General features: G+C 42.8%; 1 protein-coding gene and 1 long non-coding RNA gene across 6 annotated transcripts in view; one reads left to right on the top strand and one right to left on the bottom strand.

Moving 5' to 3' along the window:
- The window catches only part of SMYD3 (SET and MYND domain containing 3), a 716,821-nt gene extending 704,077 nt beyond the window's left edge, over positions 1 to 12,744 (top strand). For all 4 annotated transcript variants that reach the window (XM_070474406.1, XM_070474407.1, XM_020915229.2 and 1 more), the window contains one exon: positions 12,431 to 12,744. In XM_070474406.1, the coding sequence (XP_070330507.1) occupies positions 12,431 to 12,532 (102 nt within the window). In that variant the 3' untranslated portion in view covers positions 12,533 to 12,744. The remainder of the gene's footprint in view (positions 1 to 12,430) is intronic.
- Positions 1 to 19,861, bottom strand: part of LOC110151811 (uncharacterized) — a 64,769-nt gene that overhangs the window by 18,813 nt on the left and 26,095 nt on the right. The gene's annotated exons all lie outside the window — the stretch shown is intronic.

The following is a 19,861-nucleotide window of genomic DNA, read 5'->3' as shown; positions in this document are numbered from 1 at the left end:
GAACATGGACATTTTAGGAATCAGTGAACTAAAATGGATGGGAATGGGTTAATTTAATTCAGGTGACCATTATATCTACTACTGTGGACAAGAATCCCTTAGAAGAAATGGAGTGGCCCTCACAGTCAACAAGAGAGTCCAAAATGCAATACTTGGGTACAATATCTCAAAAACATCAGAATGATCTCGGTTCACTACCAAGGCAGACCATTCAACATCAAGGTAATCCAAGTCTATGTCCCAACCAGTAATGCTGAAGAAGCTGAAGTTGAACAGTTCAGTGAAGACTTACCAGATCTTCCAGAATACCAAAAAGATGTCCTTTTCATCATAGGGGATTGGAATGCAAAAGTAGGAAAGCAAGAGATACCTAAAGTAACAGGCAAGTTTGGCCTTGGAGTACAAAACGAAGCAGGGCAAAGGCTAACAGAGTTTTGTCAAGAGAAGGCACTGGCCATAGCAAACAACTTTTTCCAATGACACAAGAGATGACTCTACACATGGACATCACCAGATGGTCAATACCAAAATCAGATTGATTATATTCTTTGCAGCTGAAGATGGAAAAGCTCTACACTGTCAGTAAAAACAAGACCGGGAGCTGACTGTGGCTCAAATCATGAACTCCTTATTTCAAAATTCAGACTTAAATTGAAGGATGTTGGTAAAACCACTAGACCATTCAGGTGTAACATAAATCAAATCCCTTATGATTATACAGTGGAAGTGACAAATCGATTCAAGGAACCAGACCTGATAGAGTGCCTGAAGAACTATGTATGGAGGTTTCTAACACTGTACAGGAGGTGGTGGTCAAAACCATTGCCAAGAAAAAGAAATGCAAGAAGGCAAAATGGGTGTCTGAGGAGGCCTTACAAATAGCTGAGAAAAGGAAAGAAGCAAAAGGGAAAGGAGAAAAAGGAAAGGTACACCCATCTGAATGCAGAGTTCCAAAGAATAGCAAGGAGAGATAAGAAAGGCTTCTTAGGTGAACAATGCAAAGAAATAGAGGAAAGCAATAGAATGGGAAAGACTAGAGATCTGTTCAAGAAAATCAGACATACCAAAGGAACATTTCATGCAAAGATGGGCACAATAAAGGACATGAAAGGTATTAACCTAATAGAAGCAGAACAGGTGGCAAGAATACACAGAAGAACTATGCAAAAAAGGTATTAATGACCCAGACAACCATGATGGTGTGGTCATGCACCTAGAGCCAGACATCCTCGAGTGTGAAGCCAAGTGGGTCTTAGGATGCATTACTACAAACAAAGCTAGAAGAGGTGATGGAATTCCAGCTGAGCTAGTTCAAATCCTAAAAGATGATGCTGTGAAAGTGCTGTACTCAATATGGAAGCAAATTTGGAAAACTCAGCAGTCACCACAGGACTGGAAAAGGTCAGCTTTCATTCTAATCCCAAAGAATGTTCAAATTACCATACAACTGCACTCATTTCACATGCTAGCAAGGTAATTCTCAAAATCCTTCAAGCTAGGCTTCAACAGTACATGAACCAAGAACTTCCACATGTACAAGATGGATTTAGAAAAGGCAGAGGAACCACAGATCAAATCGCCAACATCCATTGGATCATAGAAAAAGAAAATTCCAGAAAAAACATCTACTTCTGATTCACTGACTATGCTAAAGTCTTTGACTGTGTGGATCACTACAAACTGTGGTAAATTCTTAAAGAGATGGGAATAGCAGACCACCTTAGCTGCCTCCTGAGAAACCTGTATGCAGGTGAAGAAGCAACAGTTGGAATCGGTCATGGAACAATGAACTGGTTCAAAATTCAGAAGGGAGTACATCAAGGCTATATTTTGTCACTCTGCTTATTTAACTTATATGGAGAGTATATCAGGAGAGATGCCAAGCTGGATGAGTCACAAGCTGGAATCAAGATTGTTGGCAGAAATATCAATAACCTTAGATATGCAGATGACACCACCCTAATGTCAGAAAGTGAAGAGGAACTAAAGAGCCTCTTGATGAAAGTGAAAGAGGAGAGTGAAAAAGCCAGTTTAAACCTCAACATTCAAAAAACTAAGATCATGGCATCCGGTCCCATAATTTCATGGTAAACAGATGGGGAAACAATGGAAACAGTGACAGACATTTTCTTGAGCTTCAAAATCACTGCAGATGGTGACGATAGCCACAAAATTAAAAGATGCTTGCTCCTTGGAAGATAAGCTATGAGAGACCTAGATAGCATATTAAAAAGCAGAGACATAAATTTGCTGACAAAGGTCTGTATAGTCAAAGCTATCATTTTTCCAGTAGTCATGTACGGATGTGAAAAGAAGAAGAAGGCCGAGCACTGAAGAACTGATGCTGTTGAACTGTGGTGCTGGAGGAGACTCGAGAGTCCCTGAGACAGCAAGGAGAGCCAACCAGTCAATCCTAAAGGAAACCAACCCTGAATATTCATTGGAAGGACTGATGCTGAAGCTCCAATACTTTGGCCACCAGATGTGAAGAGCTGACTCATGGAAAAGACCCCGAGGCTGGGAAAGATTGAGGGCAGGAGAAGAAGGGGGTGAAAGAGGATGACATGGCTGGATGGCATCATTGACTCAATGGACATGAATTTGAGCATAGTCTGGGAGATAATGAAGGACAGGGAAGCCTGGCATGCTGCAGTCCATGGGTTCACAAAGAGTCAGACATGACTGAGTGACTGAACATCAACAGTAAACAAGATAAAATACTGAGGAATTAACTTAACCAAGGATGTAGGAGACTATACACTGAAAAGTATAAAGCACTGCTGAAAAAAATAAGACGACATAAACAGAAAACATCCCATGTTCATGATTGAAAGACTTATTACTGTTAAGATTTAATAGTACCCAAAGCAACCTATAGTTTCAGTGAAATCTCTTGTCAAAAGCCCAATGACTTTCTTTTTTTAGAAATGGAAAGGTCCATCCTAAAATTCATATGAAAGCTCAAGGAACCCTAACAGCATAACAATTTTGAAAAAAAAAAGTTGGAGGATTCATACTTTTTTATTTTGAAATTTACTGTTAAGACTGCAGTAATCAAAACAAGGTGGGACTGGGATAAAGACAGCCATGAAGGCCAATGGGATACATGAGAGAGCTGAGAAATACACTCTCATATATATGTCACATGACTTTTGACAGGAGTGCCAAGACCACTCAATGCAGAATGGACAGTCTATTCAACAAATGGTGCTAGGGAAACTGGATATCCACATGCAAAAAAATGAAGATAGATCCTCACCTAATACTATATTAAAAAGAGTAGTGCGTGGGTTAGACTTAGTATAAGAGCTAAAACTACAAAACTCTTAGCAGAACACACAGAGGAAAAGCTTCATGATACTGAATTTGGCAATGTTTTCTTTGAATATGGCACCGAAAGCACAGGCAACAAAGAAAAAATAGACAAGCTGAATTTCATCAACATTAAAAATGTACACCAAAAGACAAGATCAACAGAGTAAATAGTACAAATCAACAGGCAATGCATAGAATGGAATAAAACATCTGCAAATCACATTTCTGGTAAGTGGTTAAATACCCAGAATACATAGAGAATGCATACATTTCAACATCATCAAAACAGGGCAGTTCAAAAATGAGCAAAGGATTTGAATAGACATTTCTCCAAAAAACAAACAGCCAAAAAGCACATAAAAAATAAGCTTAACATCACTAATCATTAGGGAAATGCAAACAACCAGAATCAATGAGATACTGCTTTTCACCCACTAGGATAGATATTATTAAAAAAGAAAGAAACACACAAAAGAGAAACAAGTATTGGTACAAAACTGGAGAAACTGGAACCCTTATGTATGACTGACAGGACTACAAAATGGAAAAAGCCACTGTGGAAAACAATATAACAGTTCCTAAAAAATGTGAAACAGAATGACTATTTGATCCAGCAATTACATCTCTGGTTATGTACACGAAAGTGTTAAAAGCAGGGACTTCAACAGATATTTGTACACCAGTGTTCATAACAAGTGTTATTAACAACAGCTAAAAGGTGGAAACAACTAAATGTCCATGGATGATGAGTAGTTTAAAGCTGGAATATTCATACTATGATATATTATTCAGCCTTAAAAGTGAAACTACATGGACGAAACTCGTCGAACATTGTGTGCATGCTAAGTCGCTTCAGTCGTGTCCAACTCTTGGCGACCCCATGGACTGCAGCCCACCAGGCTCCTCTGTCCATGAGATTTCTCCAGGCAAGAATACTGGAGTTGGTTGCCATGCCCTTCTCCAGGGGACCTTCCTGACTCAGAGATCGAACCTGTCTCCTGTAGCTCCTGCATTGCAGGCAGATTCTTTACTGCTGGGCCACCAGGGAAGCCCCAAGTGAAAAAAGCCAGTCACAAGAAGACAAATGTTGTATGATTCCATTGATGTGAGGTAACTAGAGTGGTCAAAAACAGAGACAGGAAGTAGAATGTGGTACCCAGGACTTAAGAGCGAAAGGAATAGAAAATTCTTATTTCGCGGGTATACAGCTTCAGTCTGGAATAATGCAGAAGTTATAGATATGGATAGTGGTAGTGGCTGTACAACAATGTGAATGTAATTAATGCCACTGAAAATAAAATATCTACCTGCAGATTCAAGAAGCTAAGTGAATCCAAATAAGAAAAATCCAAGAAAATGCACATCAAGGCATTCTAGTCAAACTTCTGAAAACTAAAGACAACAGTATCTTAAAAGCAGCAAGAGAAAAATGATACCTTGCCTATAGGAGAAAAACAATTTGAGTTACAGTGGCTTTCTCATTAGAAACCATGGAGGCCAAATGTACAGTGGTGCATTTTTCAAGGACTGAAAGAAAAGAACTGTTAAGCCAAAAACCAGCATTCAGCAAAATAGCCTTGAAGAGATAAGGGGAAATCAACACATTCTCAGATGAAGGAAAACTAAGGGAATTTGTCACCAGCAGACCTCTTCTAAAAGAATTGCTAAAGCATTTCTCTAAACAGAAAGGAAGTAATAAAAGCAGCAATCTCTGAACATCAGGAAGAAAGAACATGGTAAGCAAAAATAAGGGTAAATGAAATAGACTTTCATTCTCCTCTTAAGTTTTTTAGATAATCTTTGACAGTTGAAACAAAACTTATAACACTATCTTCTGTGGTTCTATATGTAGTGGAAATGTTTAGGACAATTATATTCAAAATAGGGGAGGGTAAAAGGCATAAAGGGAGGTAAGGTTTCTTGAACTGGTAAAATGAGGACACCAGTAGAAGTGTGAAGAGATACCATACACAACTGAATATGTCCTTGTGTGTGTGTGTACATGTCTCATTGCAAATGACCCTGATGCTGGGAAAGACTGAAGGCAAAAGGAGAAGGTGGAAGGATGAGATGAGATGGTTAGTTAGCATCACCAACTCAATGGACATGAATTTGAGCAAACTCCAGGAGACATGGAGAACAGAGGAGCCAGGCATGCTGTAGTCCATGGCGTTGCAAAGAGTCAGACACAATTTAGCAACTTAACAATAACAACAATGTCTATGTCTATACATAAGACCAGAGTAACCATTTAAAAATCTACACAAATACACTAAAAAACATTACAGAATAGAATTCTTTAAAATAGTTAGCTATCCACTGGAAATGAAAGAAAGAGAAAAGCGAAAAAAAAATCAGAATAGACATAAATTTTTCTTAATGGCAAACTTAAAGCCCTAATATATGAATGACATTATGTAAGTGATCTATGTAAGAAGTGTAAATTTCTTGTCTAAAATATACTAAATGACAGAGATTATTAGAATGGATTTTTTTAATGATCTAACTATGCTGTCTATAGGAAACTCACTTTAAATATAGCGATACAGGGAGGTTGAAAGTAAAAGGATGGAAAAAGATATACCATGAAAGCACCAGTCATCAAAAGAAAGCTGGAATGGCTATATTAATATCAGATAAAGAAGACTTCATAGCAAAGAAAATGATGCTAGAGACAGAGAAGGATATTATATTTTGGAAAAAGGAGGTCAATTTACCAAGGAAACATATTAAAAGCAATCTTAAATGTGTATGCATTAAACAATCCAGTTGAAAATATGGGAAACAAAAACTAATAGAACTAAAAGGAGATACAGGCAATAGACTTACGGATATGAGTATAGCTGGGGACTCAATACCCACTGTCAACAACAGACAGAAGAAATGGACAGAAAATCAGCAAGGAATATAGAATAATTTAACAACATCACCAACCAACAGGATCCAATTGACATTTATAAAACTCCATCCAGCAATAACAAAATACATGTTCTTTTTTTAAGTACCCACAAAACACATACCTAGAAGGACCATATTCTGGGCCATAAAACAAGTCTCAATAAATGTAAAAGGATTCAAGTCATACATGGTAAATTTTCTGACTCCAGCGGTGTTAAATTAGAAAACACTAACACACACACACACACACACACCACAATATTTGGAAGCAAAACCAAATCCTTGGTCTGTGTCTGTGACTTTGTCCACAGAACTGATCTAATCCAATCTCCTCGTTATTCAAATGAGGAAACCTAAGTTCAGGGAGGAGACATGATGTCTTCAAGGTCTCTCAGGTACTCAATAAATAAATATGCCTTGGATCAACTGATTAGGTAAACACAGCAACACAAAGTCAACTCTTTATGGAATAGCTACCCCCACTGGAAGACACACACCTCAGCTCAGCACATCTGTCACCCCTTCTGGGCTCCTTCCTCTGGACACTCAGCACCTCTCATCTCCCTTTGTCACACACTGTCCTTCCATAACCTTGTTTCCTGGTTTTGCCAAGCTCCTCCCAGGGTAAAGGCCAAGTCTTACTCATTATAGCTGCTTAGACAGTATTTCACCTGCAATGTGGGAGACCTGGGTTTGATCCCTGGGTTGGGAAGTTCCCTTGGAAGAGAGAGGATGGCAGCCCACTCCAGTATTCTTGCCTGCAGAATCCCATGGACAGAAGGGCCTGGTGGGCTACAGTCCACGGGGTCACAGAGAGTCAGACACGACTGAGCAACTGAGCACAGCACAGACACTATTCAGTGTATAGACCTTTTAAGGCAATTTTGCCTGCTAGGAGGACAGGTCCTTCCAGCGGGTCCTGCACAAGGTGCAGAGCGCAATGATGCTGCAGGGGTGCTGTGAGCTCAGGCAGGTCATCAAAGGCCTTGGGATTCCCTGGTGCCCCTAGTGAAGGGCCCGTCACGGCTCTGGAGCTACCTGATGTGTTGTATGTGGGTCTGTCTTCTTACACGTCCAGCCCATGCCCACCACCCGCTACCCCACTACTCTGCTTTCATCCTGGATGGGCAGAGGAAAATGTGCCTGCATTTCCCTCTCTTGTGATCTGACTGCAGAGGATTTTATCATGCATACATTTCTTTTCTCTCTGATTTATATCCATATTTAAATCCTGCTTGGGGAAGTCATTTATTGGATTCCCTCAGGCTTTGGGGAGAGAGTATATGAGATCCTTGATAAGCTTAATATATTTTTATTAAAAATTAATAAGAAAGCTATATTGTTTGCAACTTTAAATTATAATTTGATTCAATTCATTTTATTTAATATATGATCACAATTCTAAAATTACTTTTAAAAAAAAAAGCTGTGATGAGATTGAAATCAGTTCTGGGGACCCTATCTTTTAAAGACCGCATCTTTACTCCTGGGTGAACCATGCCTGTCATGTGGCAGACAATCTGTGCTTCCATCCTCCTGTGACATTTAGAGGCAGTTCACGGGGGTAGCAGCCCCCCTTGAAGGCTTCAAATAGGTCCTCAGTGGGAGATTACGCCAGGCTCTTTTTAAATGCTACCATTAAAAAAATAAAATTTAATGGAAAGAGATAAGCTTTTCCCAGCACAGGCCAGCTCTGGTTTTATACTTTCTTAATCTGTTTTACATACTGCTGCAGGAAATTAAATCAAAACTGTTCTGACTTGTCTATGTGTGGCAGTTGGGCAGGGCTGAGAGAAGGGAGACACAGAGCTACCGGAAACAATTGTTCTGGTTTGTCAGAGATTTACTGTAACTTTGTTTTGAGGTAGGGGAGCCCTCCTCTTCTTGCTGGGCTGAGGGGCTGTGGCCACCACAGAGAGCCAGTCTGTGCTGACAGCTCCCTAGGCTCCCTTCTTACATCACTGAGAATCGTGCCCCAGCTTACCTGGAGGCCCAGGTGGCATCCACAACAAGGACCAGATGTCTTACCTGACCAAGTCTGAGTTTCAGCTTCCTGTGCACCCAAATTGACATATTACTCAGCACACACAGAACACAGTCATCACCATATTTTGCACATTACTAAATCCTATCTTTTTTTTTTTTTTCCTTTTCTTTCCCTCCTATCCCACCCATGGCTCTGAGAAAACTACAGTATTTACTTGGTTCATCATATTTATATTTAGTTTTACCTTCTAGAGAAATGATATGGACTTTTTTCCCTAGGCTCTTCATATTGGTCCTCTGCTCCCAGCTAGGCCCATTTCTGCTCTGCTTCTAGCCACCCCTGTAGATAAGCTCCTCTAATCTTAGTATCTCAGATCTTACATATACACACCGAGGGATTGTTCCCACCCCACTTTTGCTTCCAGTGCTGCATTCATCACCAAATAAGAATGAAGGTCAAAACCAGCAGCATCCTGCCTAGGAAGACCTTCGCGGCCCCTCAAGGTGTTGCAGAAGTCACATCTCAGAGACCCTCCAGGCCCTCTCCTTGGCCACTGCAGACTCTCAGCAGGGGAGGCCACACAGCACAGCCATGGAGTGAACACTGGGTTCACCCTGGGGCCACTCTCAGGCCAGACATGAGGACATTGGACCAGATGGTCTTCGTGGTGCTTCTGCACGGGGACAGGCTGGGAGGTGTGGAAACGAGGCTTCCCTTCCTGGCTGTGGCTCTGTGGCTCCTGAAGGGAGGGGCTGCGGGGCCAGAAGCCTCCTGCTGGCCCCCGCCCTGTTGTGGGATGAGCAGGAATGAATGGGAAGACTCCAGATCAGCCACCATGAACTCTGGCTCATAAGGAGTAGGCCTTATTCTCAGAGCTGGAAGGGAGGAGACAGCGAAGCGAATGACTATTAGAATGGCAGTGAGGAAGGAAGCTGCAGCTGTAACAGGTCTGAAAACATGCAGACGGGCCAGACCCTGTCTGAGTCGTACTAAGGTGACCGCCCTAGCCTCTGAGTCAAGTCCCTGAGAAACATCTTCTGGGGAGGAACCTGGAGAAATACATCAAGGAGGACAAAGAGAAGCTGGTCCGGGACTTCTGAGAAACAAAGCCAGGCCCTCAGCCTGCAGAGGAGAACTGTGAGGAGTGGGGAGGTGAGAGGCCCCACCGTCAGGCTGGCCTTTCTCTGGCCCCCTGTCCATGGGTGGGGTAGAACATTATGTCTCTTACTGCAAAGAGCTTTTCAGGCAGTGCTCCTGGAGCATTCACTCCTTTTATCAGATCACAAGTACATCTGGCCCTCTGTTGAGCAGAAGGGAGAACATGTAAGCAGCTTTTGAGTGAAAGAATTTCCCGTGAAGGGCTTTCACTATCTCTCCAGTCTCTCTGTCCAATCACGCTCTCACATATGCCTCTGCCTCAGACCCTGAGATGTCCAGAACAATGGAGCACCAAGGGGAGTATGGGCAGGAGACAGGAGACGTTTGTTCTCTGACTGGCATCAAATATTTGATTTTGATTTTCTGCCCAAAGACATCTCACCAAGTTTGGCTGCCTCCAAGGTGCGGGCTATTCCCAACACCTCCCCCTCCATCTCAGACACCCCTCATTCCACCCACTCTCGGGATTTGCTTGCAGATACTACACAGGGCAGACCCACTCAAGTTAATAAAAGCCAAATCCCACCACCCTGACTCCATCATAGCCACCTTCTGGTTTTCCAGCTAGGGTGTCACGGGTGATGGGTTTGCAGGATTACAGCTGACTCCATAAGCAGAGCTCTTTTCCAGGCTGGCACACCTGTGCTGGAGGTGGCAGGCCTTTCTTTCCCTTTCTCTTTTCTCTCAGCAGCTAAATCTAGACCCCATCTGTCTGCCTGTTTTCCTTCATTCCAGCCTAAAGGGAACATTTTTAAAGAGGCCCCAAAGCCAGGAACAGAGGTGGAAAGTGCTCCTAGTCTGGAACACTTTGCTTCTTCCACTCTCAGGTTTCCTCCTCAGGAGACTGTGTGCCTCAGCTTTAAAGTCTCTATGGCTTTAAAGATGCTCACACCTAGGAATCCCTCCTCTAGGAATGCATCTTAAGCCGATACTCAGCAAAGGCAAAAAAAAAAAACAACCCTATGCTAAAAGATCTACATCACAACAACAACAAAAAAAAATTGGTAGTGATCTGAATTTCTAAGAGTAGCTCAGTGAATAATAATCTATAAACCTGATGAAATGAACTGTACACAGCCATTAAAATGGTAATTATGGTTGGCTACAAGTTACCACTGAACAATCAATAGTGTTATTACTTGTTGAAAGCTTACTCTATCAGTTGTTCTCAACCCTGAGGACATGAGACTCTCCCGAGGCCAGGCTCACCTCCAGAGAACAGGATTCAGCTGACCATGTGTGGGGCCTGGGCACTGGTACACCTTTGGAAGCCCACTGGTTGATACCGCTGTGCACCCAAGGCTGAGAGCCATGGCACTGCCCGCCAGGTGTTCTTCTGGGTGCTTAAAAACCCCAAGCTGTGTTCACCTACCTCTTGAGGCACATTTACATGGAAGACAATGGATCTGATGACCTTTCTGTTTGTTGTCATTCAGTCGCTCAGTCATGTCCAACCCTCTGTGACCCCATGGACTGTAGCCCACCAGGCTCCTCTGTCCATGGGATTTTCCAGCCAAGAGTACTGGAGTGAGGCTGTCATTTCCTTCTCCAGGGATCTTCCCAACCTAGGGCTCAAACCCACATCTCCTGCAATGGTGAGCAAGTTCTTTACCACCGAGCCACCAGGGAAGCCCATAAATATCGTCACCGCACAGCCTGGCCCATATGGGGACAAACCCTTGACCCTGGTGTAATTTATTAGCACCATCCTCTAACCAACTGAGCTGACCAGCCCTTCTGTTTGGAATTCCCCAGTTTTGGAAGCTCAGGATGCTATGGTTTATCTTTAATTTACTGCAAAACTATTTTGTGGATATTTTGATTATTTATTGCTCTATAACTAACCATCCCAAAACTTAGCAAAGTGAAACATCCGCTCTTTTATTACACTCACAGATGATTCGGATCAGGAATTCAAACAGATCACAGGAGGAATGGCCTGCCTCTTTTCCATAATGTCTTGGGTGTCAGCTGGGAAGACTGGAATCTGGCCTATGCCAGAAGATTTACACCATAACAAAAAATTAGTAGTGATCTAAAGTTCTAAGAGTAGCTAAGAAATCTGGCTTAAATCATCTGGAGGCTTCTTTACGCACATTTCTGGTGTTTAGGCTAGGATGATTTTAAAGATAGGTTCACTCAGAGCAACTAAGCCTGTGTGCCACAACTATTAAGCCTCTGCTCCAGAGACCAGGAGCCGCAACTGCTGAAGCCTACATGACTTAGCAGCTGTGCTCCACGAGAGGCCACCACAATGAGGAGTCCACACACCACAAGCAGAGAGGAACCCGACTCGCCACAACCAGAGCAAAGTCTGTGCAGCAGTGAAGACCCAGCACAGCCAAAAGTAGAACATAAATAAAATTTAAAGATAGGCTCAGCTAGGACTGTCAACCAGAGCATCTACCCTTGGCTTCCCCATGTGGCCTGGGCTTCCTCACAGCATAGAAACTCCTGTTTCCAGGAGCAGGCGTACTAATGAACAAGGCAAAGGATGCATGGTCTTTTTGACCTAGCTTTGGAAGTTGACAGCATTAATTCCATTATACTCTATTACTGTAGTGGGCACAAATCCAGATTTCAGAAATATTTTGGAGGTAGAACTGACAAGATTTAGTGAGGAATGAAGGCAATGAATGTCAAAATGCAAATGCTATAATGCCATAAAACATGAAAAGAATACAAAAAGTATATGTTATATGTATCATATAGATGAGAAATACAGCATGAAAAAATGAAAACTTATTTTAAGGTGATAACAGCATGGTACTTAATCATTAATATTAATCATTTTAGCAACTCTTTGGAAACCTCTGTTAACTACCTACACCAAATCTAAGCTCTAATAATCCCTGAAGATCATTGTTGGACACCAGTTCCAGCGAGACTCAAGCAGTAAGTCCAAGTACCACATTAAGATCACCCTTGTCACTTCATTTCTAGTGTGGAGAACCACTGTGGTGATCATACTGTAGGCTGTGGGTTTCTCCGGGCTCCTGGCCCAAGAAAAGATGAGGAACAGGTGGGGACCTGCCTAACTTGGGGATCTAATCCATCTTCTTTTTCCTTCAGGCTTTTGATATTATGAGAGTAACACATGGCAGAGAGCACAGCCTTATTGAAGATTTGATTCTACTCTTAGAAGAATGCGATGCCAACATCAGAGCACCCTAAGAGAACCCCGCAGAGGGAGAGCCAGCTTGTACCTTTATTGAATGCCTTATTGAGGTCACACTATATTTTGTTTGTTGTGTGGACCTCCCCTATTGGAAATGCTGTTCCATATTTACTTAGGTAAATAAAAGCAGACATATGGTTTGCACACCACAAGAATCCTTAGTTGTAGAGAAGCATGATTATAATATAAAAAAATTTGGTTGAAAATACCATCTGGTAATTGTTTTCTTTGCTTTCTTTCATTGGTAATGTTAATGTTTAAGACCTCAACATTAAAGATAGAAAATCCTATTAAAAGCATAACAGAATAGGTTGTAACTTTCTCGTTGGATATATGTTGAGAGTTGGATAGAAATCAATGTTTTCACATTTGCTTCCAAGCAAAAGTTAATGTCTCTTTTGGCAAAAAGCAAGATTTTCAGATACTGTCCTCACTGCTTGTGGTAAACGATATGTGTGTCCATTATTCACTTCCAAATATGTCTCCAACACAAGAAGTTTTTTTCTAAATCTTAGAAATCATATTAAGTTTATTGGGTTTTATTAGAAAAGGACAGGCAATCTTAATGGAAAAGAAAAAAAAATTCATATGTCTCATGGCTCTTTGTATAATTCATTCTGAGCATTTCATAACTCTTTGTGTGTGTCATGCTTTGGGGGAAGGAATTTTTTTCTGTAATTCTCTATGTCTAAGGTTCGACCATGTGATCTGCACAGCATGAGGCACCATTACCCTGAAGGAAGCAGGGTTCTAGCACCCCAGCTCAAATCAGGCTTGCTCCTTTCCCTTTTTTTCTCACTAGTTATTCCCCAATCCCATGGCCTGCTTTTCCTCTTTCTGCTTTAGACAAATACAGAAACTTTTTCTTTTCCTCTAGTAGATGGCAAGGTAACTTCTCTTATGGCTCAGTGATCCTGTGAGCAGTTTAGTCCCCCGTCCTCAGAGGAGACTCTGGTAGTAACTGAAGCCCTCGGATTCCTGCAGCTGACAGGATTCTCCGAGAGCTTCCCGTCACCCACCCCTGATTTTACAAGCAAGCAAATGAGATAGAGGGAGTGACGGCAGAATCCAGAGCAGCAACTCGTTCCTTCCGGAGCCTCACCCACCCTCACGGAGGGAGGGGCAAGTCCTCTGGCCACACGGTTGCATTGCAGCGGCAGCCATCTCAGAATGACACGTGATTGAGCCGGGTGGAGCCAACCTCCTTTTGCAGCAGAGAAAGCTGACACCTGGAAACGAGCCCACGTGCCTCACACCTGGCAGTCACTGGGATCACAGAAACGTGCCTGATCTCCTGCATGCGGATGAGTCCCGCAGCCATTTCATCTGTGTGCTTGGCTGGAGCTGCTGTCTGTCAGGTATTAAGCATCTCTAATGCACACAGTATCTCTAATAGCCACAGCAACACCACAAGGTCGGTGTTTTGAAGCACATTTTATAAATAAGGAAACAGAGGGCTAGAGTTAGGTGCTCAGGGATCTCTCCTGATTTATTAAGTGACCTTGAGAAAGTGGCTGAACCTCAGTCTTTTTGAGAGACCAGTTCTAACCAATTCAGTAGATATATATTAAATGGTTGGAGAACTGCCAGGTGGGGAAATGGTAAAGAATCTGCCTGCCAATGCAGGAGACACAAGAGATGCAGGTTCAATCCCTGAGTCACAAAGATCCCCTGGAGAAGGGAATGGATATCCACTTGCCTGGAAAACCCCAAGGACACAGGAGCCCAAGGGCTACAGTCCATGGAGTCGACAACAGTTGGACACGACTGAGCATACATGTATATTAAACGATTATTGTGTTCTTAGGAGAAAGAGATACAAAATCTGAATAAGATGTACCCCTCATTCTCAACTTGCACAGTTATAGTATTTTTATTGGTTAGCTTTTACTGTACAATAAAATACTCCAAAATAAATTATTTTGTTCACTATTCTGTATGTCAGCAATCTGGACTGAACAGTTGCTTCTGGTCTGGCCCAATCTCCATACACCCCTGCTCTTGCAAAGTCACAGTGCAAGAGCATGGATGCGTGGAGAGGAAGAAGCTGCAGCCACATATGCAATCCACCATGGCAGCCCCCACGCTATTTCAGCATAAACTCACATTTAGTGAGTTTAATGAATCCATAAACTTGGCGTGGCTGATCTCAGCTGGGCACACTCACTGTCTGCAGTTGCTGGCAGGTCAGATGGGGAAACCAACAAAAACCTACTCAAAGCTATGGTTTTTCCAGTAGGCATGTATGGATGTGAGAGTTGGACCATGAAGAAGGCTGGGCCCTGAAGAACTGGTGCTCTCAAAGTGTGGTGCTGGAGAATACTTTTGAGAGTCCCTTGGAGAACAAGGAGATCATACCAGTTAATCCTAAAGGAAATCAACCCTGAATATTCATTGGAAGGACTAATGCTGAAGCTGAAGCTCCAATACTTTGGCCACCTGATGCAAAGAGCTGACTCACTGGAAAAGACCCTGATGCTGGGAAAGACTGAGGGCAGGAGGAGAAGGGTGTGACAGAGGATGAGATGACTGGATGGCATGATGAACTCAATGGACATGAGTTTGAGCAAACTTCAGAACATAATGAAGGACAGGGAACCCTGGCATGCTGCAGTCCATGGGGTTGCAAAGAATTGGACATGACTGAGAAGTAAACTCCGGGAGTTGGTGATAGACAGGGAGGCCTGGTGTGCTTCAATTCATGGCGTCGCAAAGAGTCGGACACGACTGAGCGACTGAACTGAACTGAGCAACTGAACAACAACAGAGGCCAAAGCCAATCAGAACGCCAGTCCAGAATAAAGGGTGGCTAAACTCCTCTCATGGAGAAGGTGATGGCACCCCACTCCAGTCCTCTTGCCTGGAAAATCCCATGGATGGAGGAGCCTGGTTGGCTGCAGTCCACGGGGTCGCCAAGAGTCGGACATGACTGAGCGACTTCACTTTCACTTTTCACTTTCATGCACTGGAGAAGGAAATGGTAACCCACTCCAGTGTTCTTGCCTGGAGAATCCCAGGGACGGGAGAGCCTGGTGGGCTGCCGTCTATGGGGTCGCACAGAGTCAGACACGACTGAGGTGACTTAGCAGCAGCAGCAAACTCCTCTCAAGGACTTCCCCGGTGGCTCAGACGGTAAAGCATCTGCCTACAATGTGGAAGACCCAGGTTCAATCCTTGGGTCAGGAAGATCTCCTGGAGAAGGAAATGGCAACCCACTCCAGTATTCTTGCCTGGAAAATCCCATGGACGGAGAGGCCTCGTAGGCTACAGTCCCTGGGGTCGCAAAGAGTCGGATGCACTGAGCGACTTCACTTTCACTTTCAAACTCCTCTCAGTCAGAAGAAATACAAAATGCACTGCAAGGGTACTGATCTAGGGAGAGGAAGATGCTGTGGCTATTCATGCAGTCCACCATGGCAGCCCTTAAGCTATCTTAGTGGTGCAGAACATTTGGTGAACCTGATGAAACCCACATACCTTCCTTCTAGGGAAACATACACATATGGGCAATTTGCTTATAGGATCAGGCATTCTCTTGATCTCCCTATGGCCCATCAGTTGATTCCCTGGGGTTCTTCATCTATGAAAAACAGACTTGCTGCCTATCAGAAACACGAAGAGTTTTAGATTCATTAGGAAAAGAAAAAGGTCATAACAGAAGGTAAAGGTAGCCAACTTACATGCCGAATGAGCAGAATTCACTAACAGAGCCCTGTGTTTGCCAATTTTCTGAATGAAAGTGATCAGTCAGTGATGATCCTGGATTAAGAGATTTGCCTTCATGCCTCCTAGAGAAAGCATGATAGACTTTTAAATCCCTCTTAGCTCACCTCCAATTTTCTGAGAAAAAGGCTCTTAAGAGGAAGGGCCCAGCTTGCACCAACTTTTAACAGCAAACATTTAAACAATGGTAAACATTTACCAAACAACTCTACAGGAAAACAATTTGGGAAAAGCGGAAAGGAGATGGAGAATATAATTTAAAACCCACGTCACTGGTGGCGGACAATTTATTGCTGCCCCAGCCTCCATGTCTGCTATTTCATTAATCCATAGTCATTGTAGCGGCAGGCTTTTTTCACATCAGTAACTTGACGCCATTAGTTGCTCCTCTGGGATGAGAACACATTTAAACTGAAAATGAACACACCGGGCATAATTTATAGCCATGCCATGTGGATGCCCAGACTGCAGGGGAGGAAGGCTGCCTGCAAGCCTGCTCACTGGGAGAGCTCAGCACAGGCTTCCTTCAGCCAAGCAAGAGTGCGGGGCGGGTAACAAGGGCAGTCACCCTGTGATGAAGCCAGACAGCCACAAACCACAGAGGCCCCTCAGTCAAGCCTCACTGCAGGGATGAAAGAGAAATTCCATATATGGGCGCCCTCCCCTGAGTTGTGCCTTGAAAACTCTTTTCTGGCCCAACCAGGAGGTGATGTTATATTCGCTCAGAGTAGCCCACTGGGCTTCCCCAGGGACATGGTTGTTCTGAGCATTGTCTGTGGAGCAGCATAAAGTATCGTGGAAAGCAAACACTGACACAGCTTTAGGAAAACACCAGAGCCCTGCTTTCGCCTGAGCTCTGTAAGAGATCGAGCTGGTTGCAGAAGCTCAGCAGCACCACCCCCAAAGTGGCACACTCAGTTCATGTTTTTGAGATCTGTAAACATCAAAATGCTATTGGCTCAGTCAATATATTCAAAACCAATTCGAAATACATCACAACTCTGAACATGTACACAAAGCTACATGTAAGATGGATAACCAACAAGGACCTACTTGTATAGCACAAGGAGCTCTGCTCAGTGTTATGTGGCAGCCTGGATGGGAGGGGAGTTTGGGGGACAATGGATACATGCACATGTATGGTGGAGTCCCTTCACCTGAAACTATTACAATGTTGTTACTGGGCTATACTCCAATACAAAATGAAAAGTTAAAGCATATTATCTTCCATTAAATAATACATCAAAAAACAATTCTCTGCTCTGCATATTTAGCTTAGCTCCATCATCATCTTTCTACCCTTCAGCACAGAAACTTAAGAGTCACTGACTCATCCCTTGTCCTTCCTCAGAGGACTAAGTTCCATCTATTTGTCCTCTGAAATGCTTTTTAAAATTTCAGCCCTTTTTATCCTTATCCATTCCCAGGCTCTTTGCAGGCCGCAGCACTTCTGCAAAGACTCCCTCACTGGTCTCCTTGCTTGCCATCTCTCTGTTTCCTGTTGTCCATCTAGCTGCCAGTCATCTTCCCAAAACACCTATCTTGTTTTTACCTCATATATCTCCTCTGCTCAGAAACTTACAGTGGCTCTCCATTGCCACTACACTCAAAAGGTAGTCTTCAGACTGACACTGAAACTATCAACTCTTATGCCTACTGATTCCCATGTGAACCTGCAACCTAGCTGGATCAACCCCCCCCACCCAACTCCAAGCTCCTGAAATATGCCCTCTTCTTTACCAATTCCTTACTTTGTTCACACTGACCCAAAACTACCTTTCTTCTCTATTTAAATTGAATCCATTCTCAAAGGTCTAGCCCAAGCCTCCTCCCCTTTTTTCTTTTTTAAAAACCATTCAAACATGTTACAGTCTATAACAAGAATTACTATTTTTGATGCTCAAGTTGTATCAGTCTTGGCTACTGGAATAGTCTTCAAGCTGGATCCTATTTCCAATGAGTTGCTATGTTTGGGGGAACACTTTTTTACTAGATATTCCAGGCTCATCTTACACTTTTGCACTGTAGATCTGGAACTAACCATTCTCTGAGGATCTCTGGCTTCTTTTACTAACGAAAGGTATATTAGAAGCCCTGATCCAGGTACTGTTTGCTTATTACTCCCAGAGTCACAGCTTTCTGGGCCTTTTTAAAATCATGAGCTCACACTGATACCACTGATTAAACTTCAGCATCTGCAGGGCTCCCCTAGTGGCTCAGCGCTAAAAGAATTCACCTGCCAAAGCAGGAGACATGGGTTCCATTCCTGACCTGGGAAGATTGCACATGCTGCAGACCAACTAAGCCCAAGCACCACAACAACTGAGCCTGTGCTCTAGAGTCCAGGCTCTCCAACAAGAGAAGCCCCTGCAGTGGGAAGCCTGTGCACAACTAGAGAGTAGACCCTGCTTGCTGAAACTACAGAAAAGCTTGCACAGCAACAAAGACCCAGCACAGCCAAAAAAAAAATTATATTTAAAAAAAATCCAGCATCCAGGGTATGCTTCTTCCTCCTCCTTCCATATTTGTACTTCTCTCATACACACACAACAGTTCCAAAATTATGACTATGACCACCACTAACAGCAAAACTACTAAGTGAAATTTAAGTTTTCTAGTGCTTTCTGTTGTTAAGCAAAAGAGACTATTTTCAGAATACTAGTTTAAAATTTTGAATTAAATTTTCCTATGTGATTATGTAATCAATTTGATATACAATTAGGTTTCTTTTTTTTATCTGACTTTACAGTTTGTCCCATTATTGATGTATGCTAGTATATAAATATCAAAGTGATATATTAATATATATTGTATTTTGCTACTATAAATAATGCCATAATGAAACACTGTGTGCCTATTTTTTATTGTCCTATGGCAAGAGATGTACACTCAGGATGATTTCCTAAAAGTGGAATTTATGAATCAAATGGTAAATATATATATAGTTCAGTTCAGTTCAGTCACTCAGTCGTATCCGACTCTTTGCAACCCCATGAATCGCAGCAAGCCAGGCCTCCCTGTCCATCACCAACTCCCAGAGTTGACTCAAACTCATGCCCATCGAGTCGGTGATGCCATCCAACCATCTCATCCTCTGTCGTCCCCTTCTCCTCCTGCCCTCAATCCCTCCCAGCATCAGGGTCTTTTCCAATGAGTCAACTCTTCGCATGAGGTGGCCAAAGTACTGGAGTTTCAGCTTCAGCATCAGTCTGTCCAATGAACACCCAGGACTGATCTCCTTTAGGATGGACTGGTTGGATCTCCTTGCAGTCCAAGGGACTCTCAAGAGTCTTCTCCAACACCATAGTTCAAAAGCATCAATTTTTTGGTGCTCAGCTTTCTTCAGATATCATATATATAGTAGGTACTGTCAAATTTACCTTGACAGGGGTAATATAATTATGCCTGTTTCCCCTCAGCCTTTCTAACAGAATGGATTCTTCTAAGCTGATAGGTGAGAAATGGTAGGTATCTCAATGTGGTTTAAACTTGCATTCTCCTTATTAGTGAAGTGGGATGTCTTCAAATATTTAAAGACTTTTTGCCTATCTTTTGTGAACCATCTTTACATGATTTTTGTCCACTTTTCTATCAGACTTTTT

The sequence above is a fragment of the Odocoileus virginianus genome, chromosome 11 (assembly GCF_023699985.2).
Source record: "Odocoileus virginianus isolate 20LAN1187 ecotype Illinois chromosome 11, Ovbor_1.2, whole genome shotgun sequence".
Taxonomy (NCBI): domain Eukaryota; kingdom Metazoa; phylum Chordata; class Mammalia; order Artiodactyla; family Cervidae; genus Odocoileus; species Odocoileus virginianus.
This window is presented reverse-complemented; position numbering and strand designations above follow the sequence as displayed.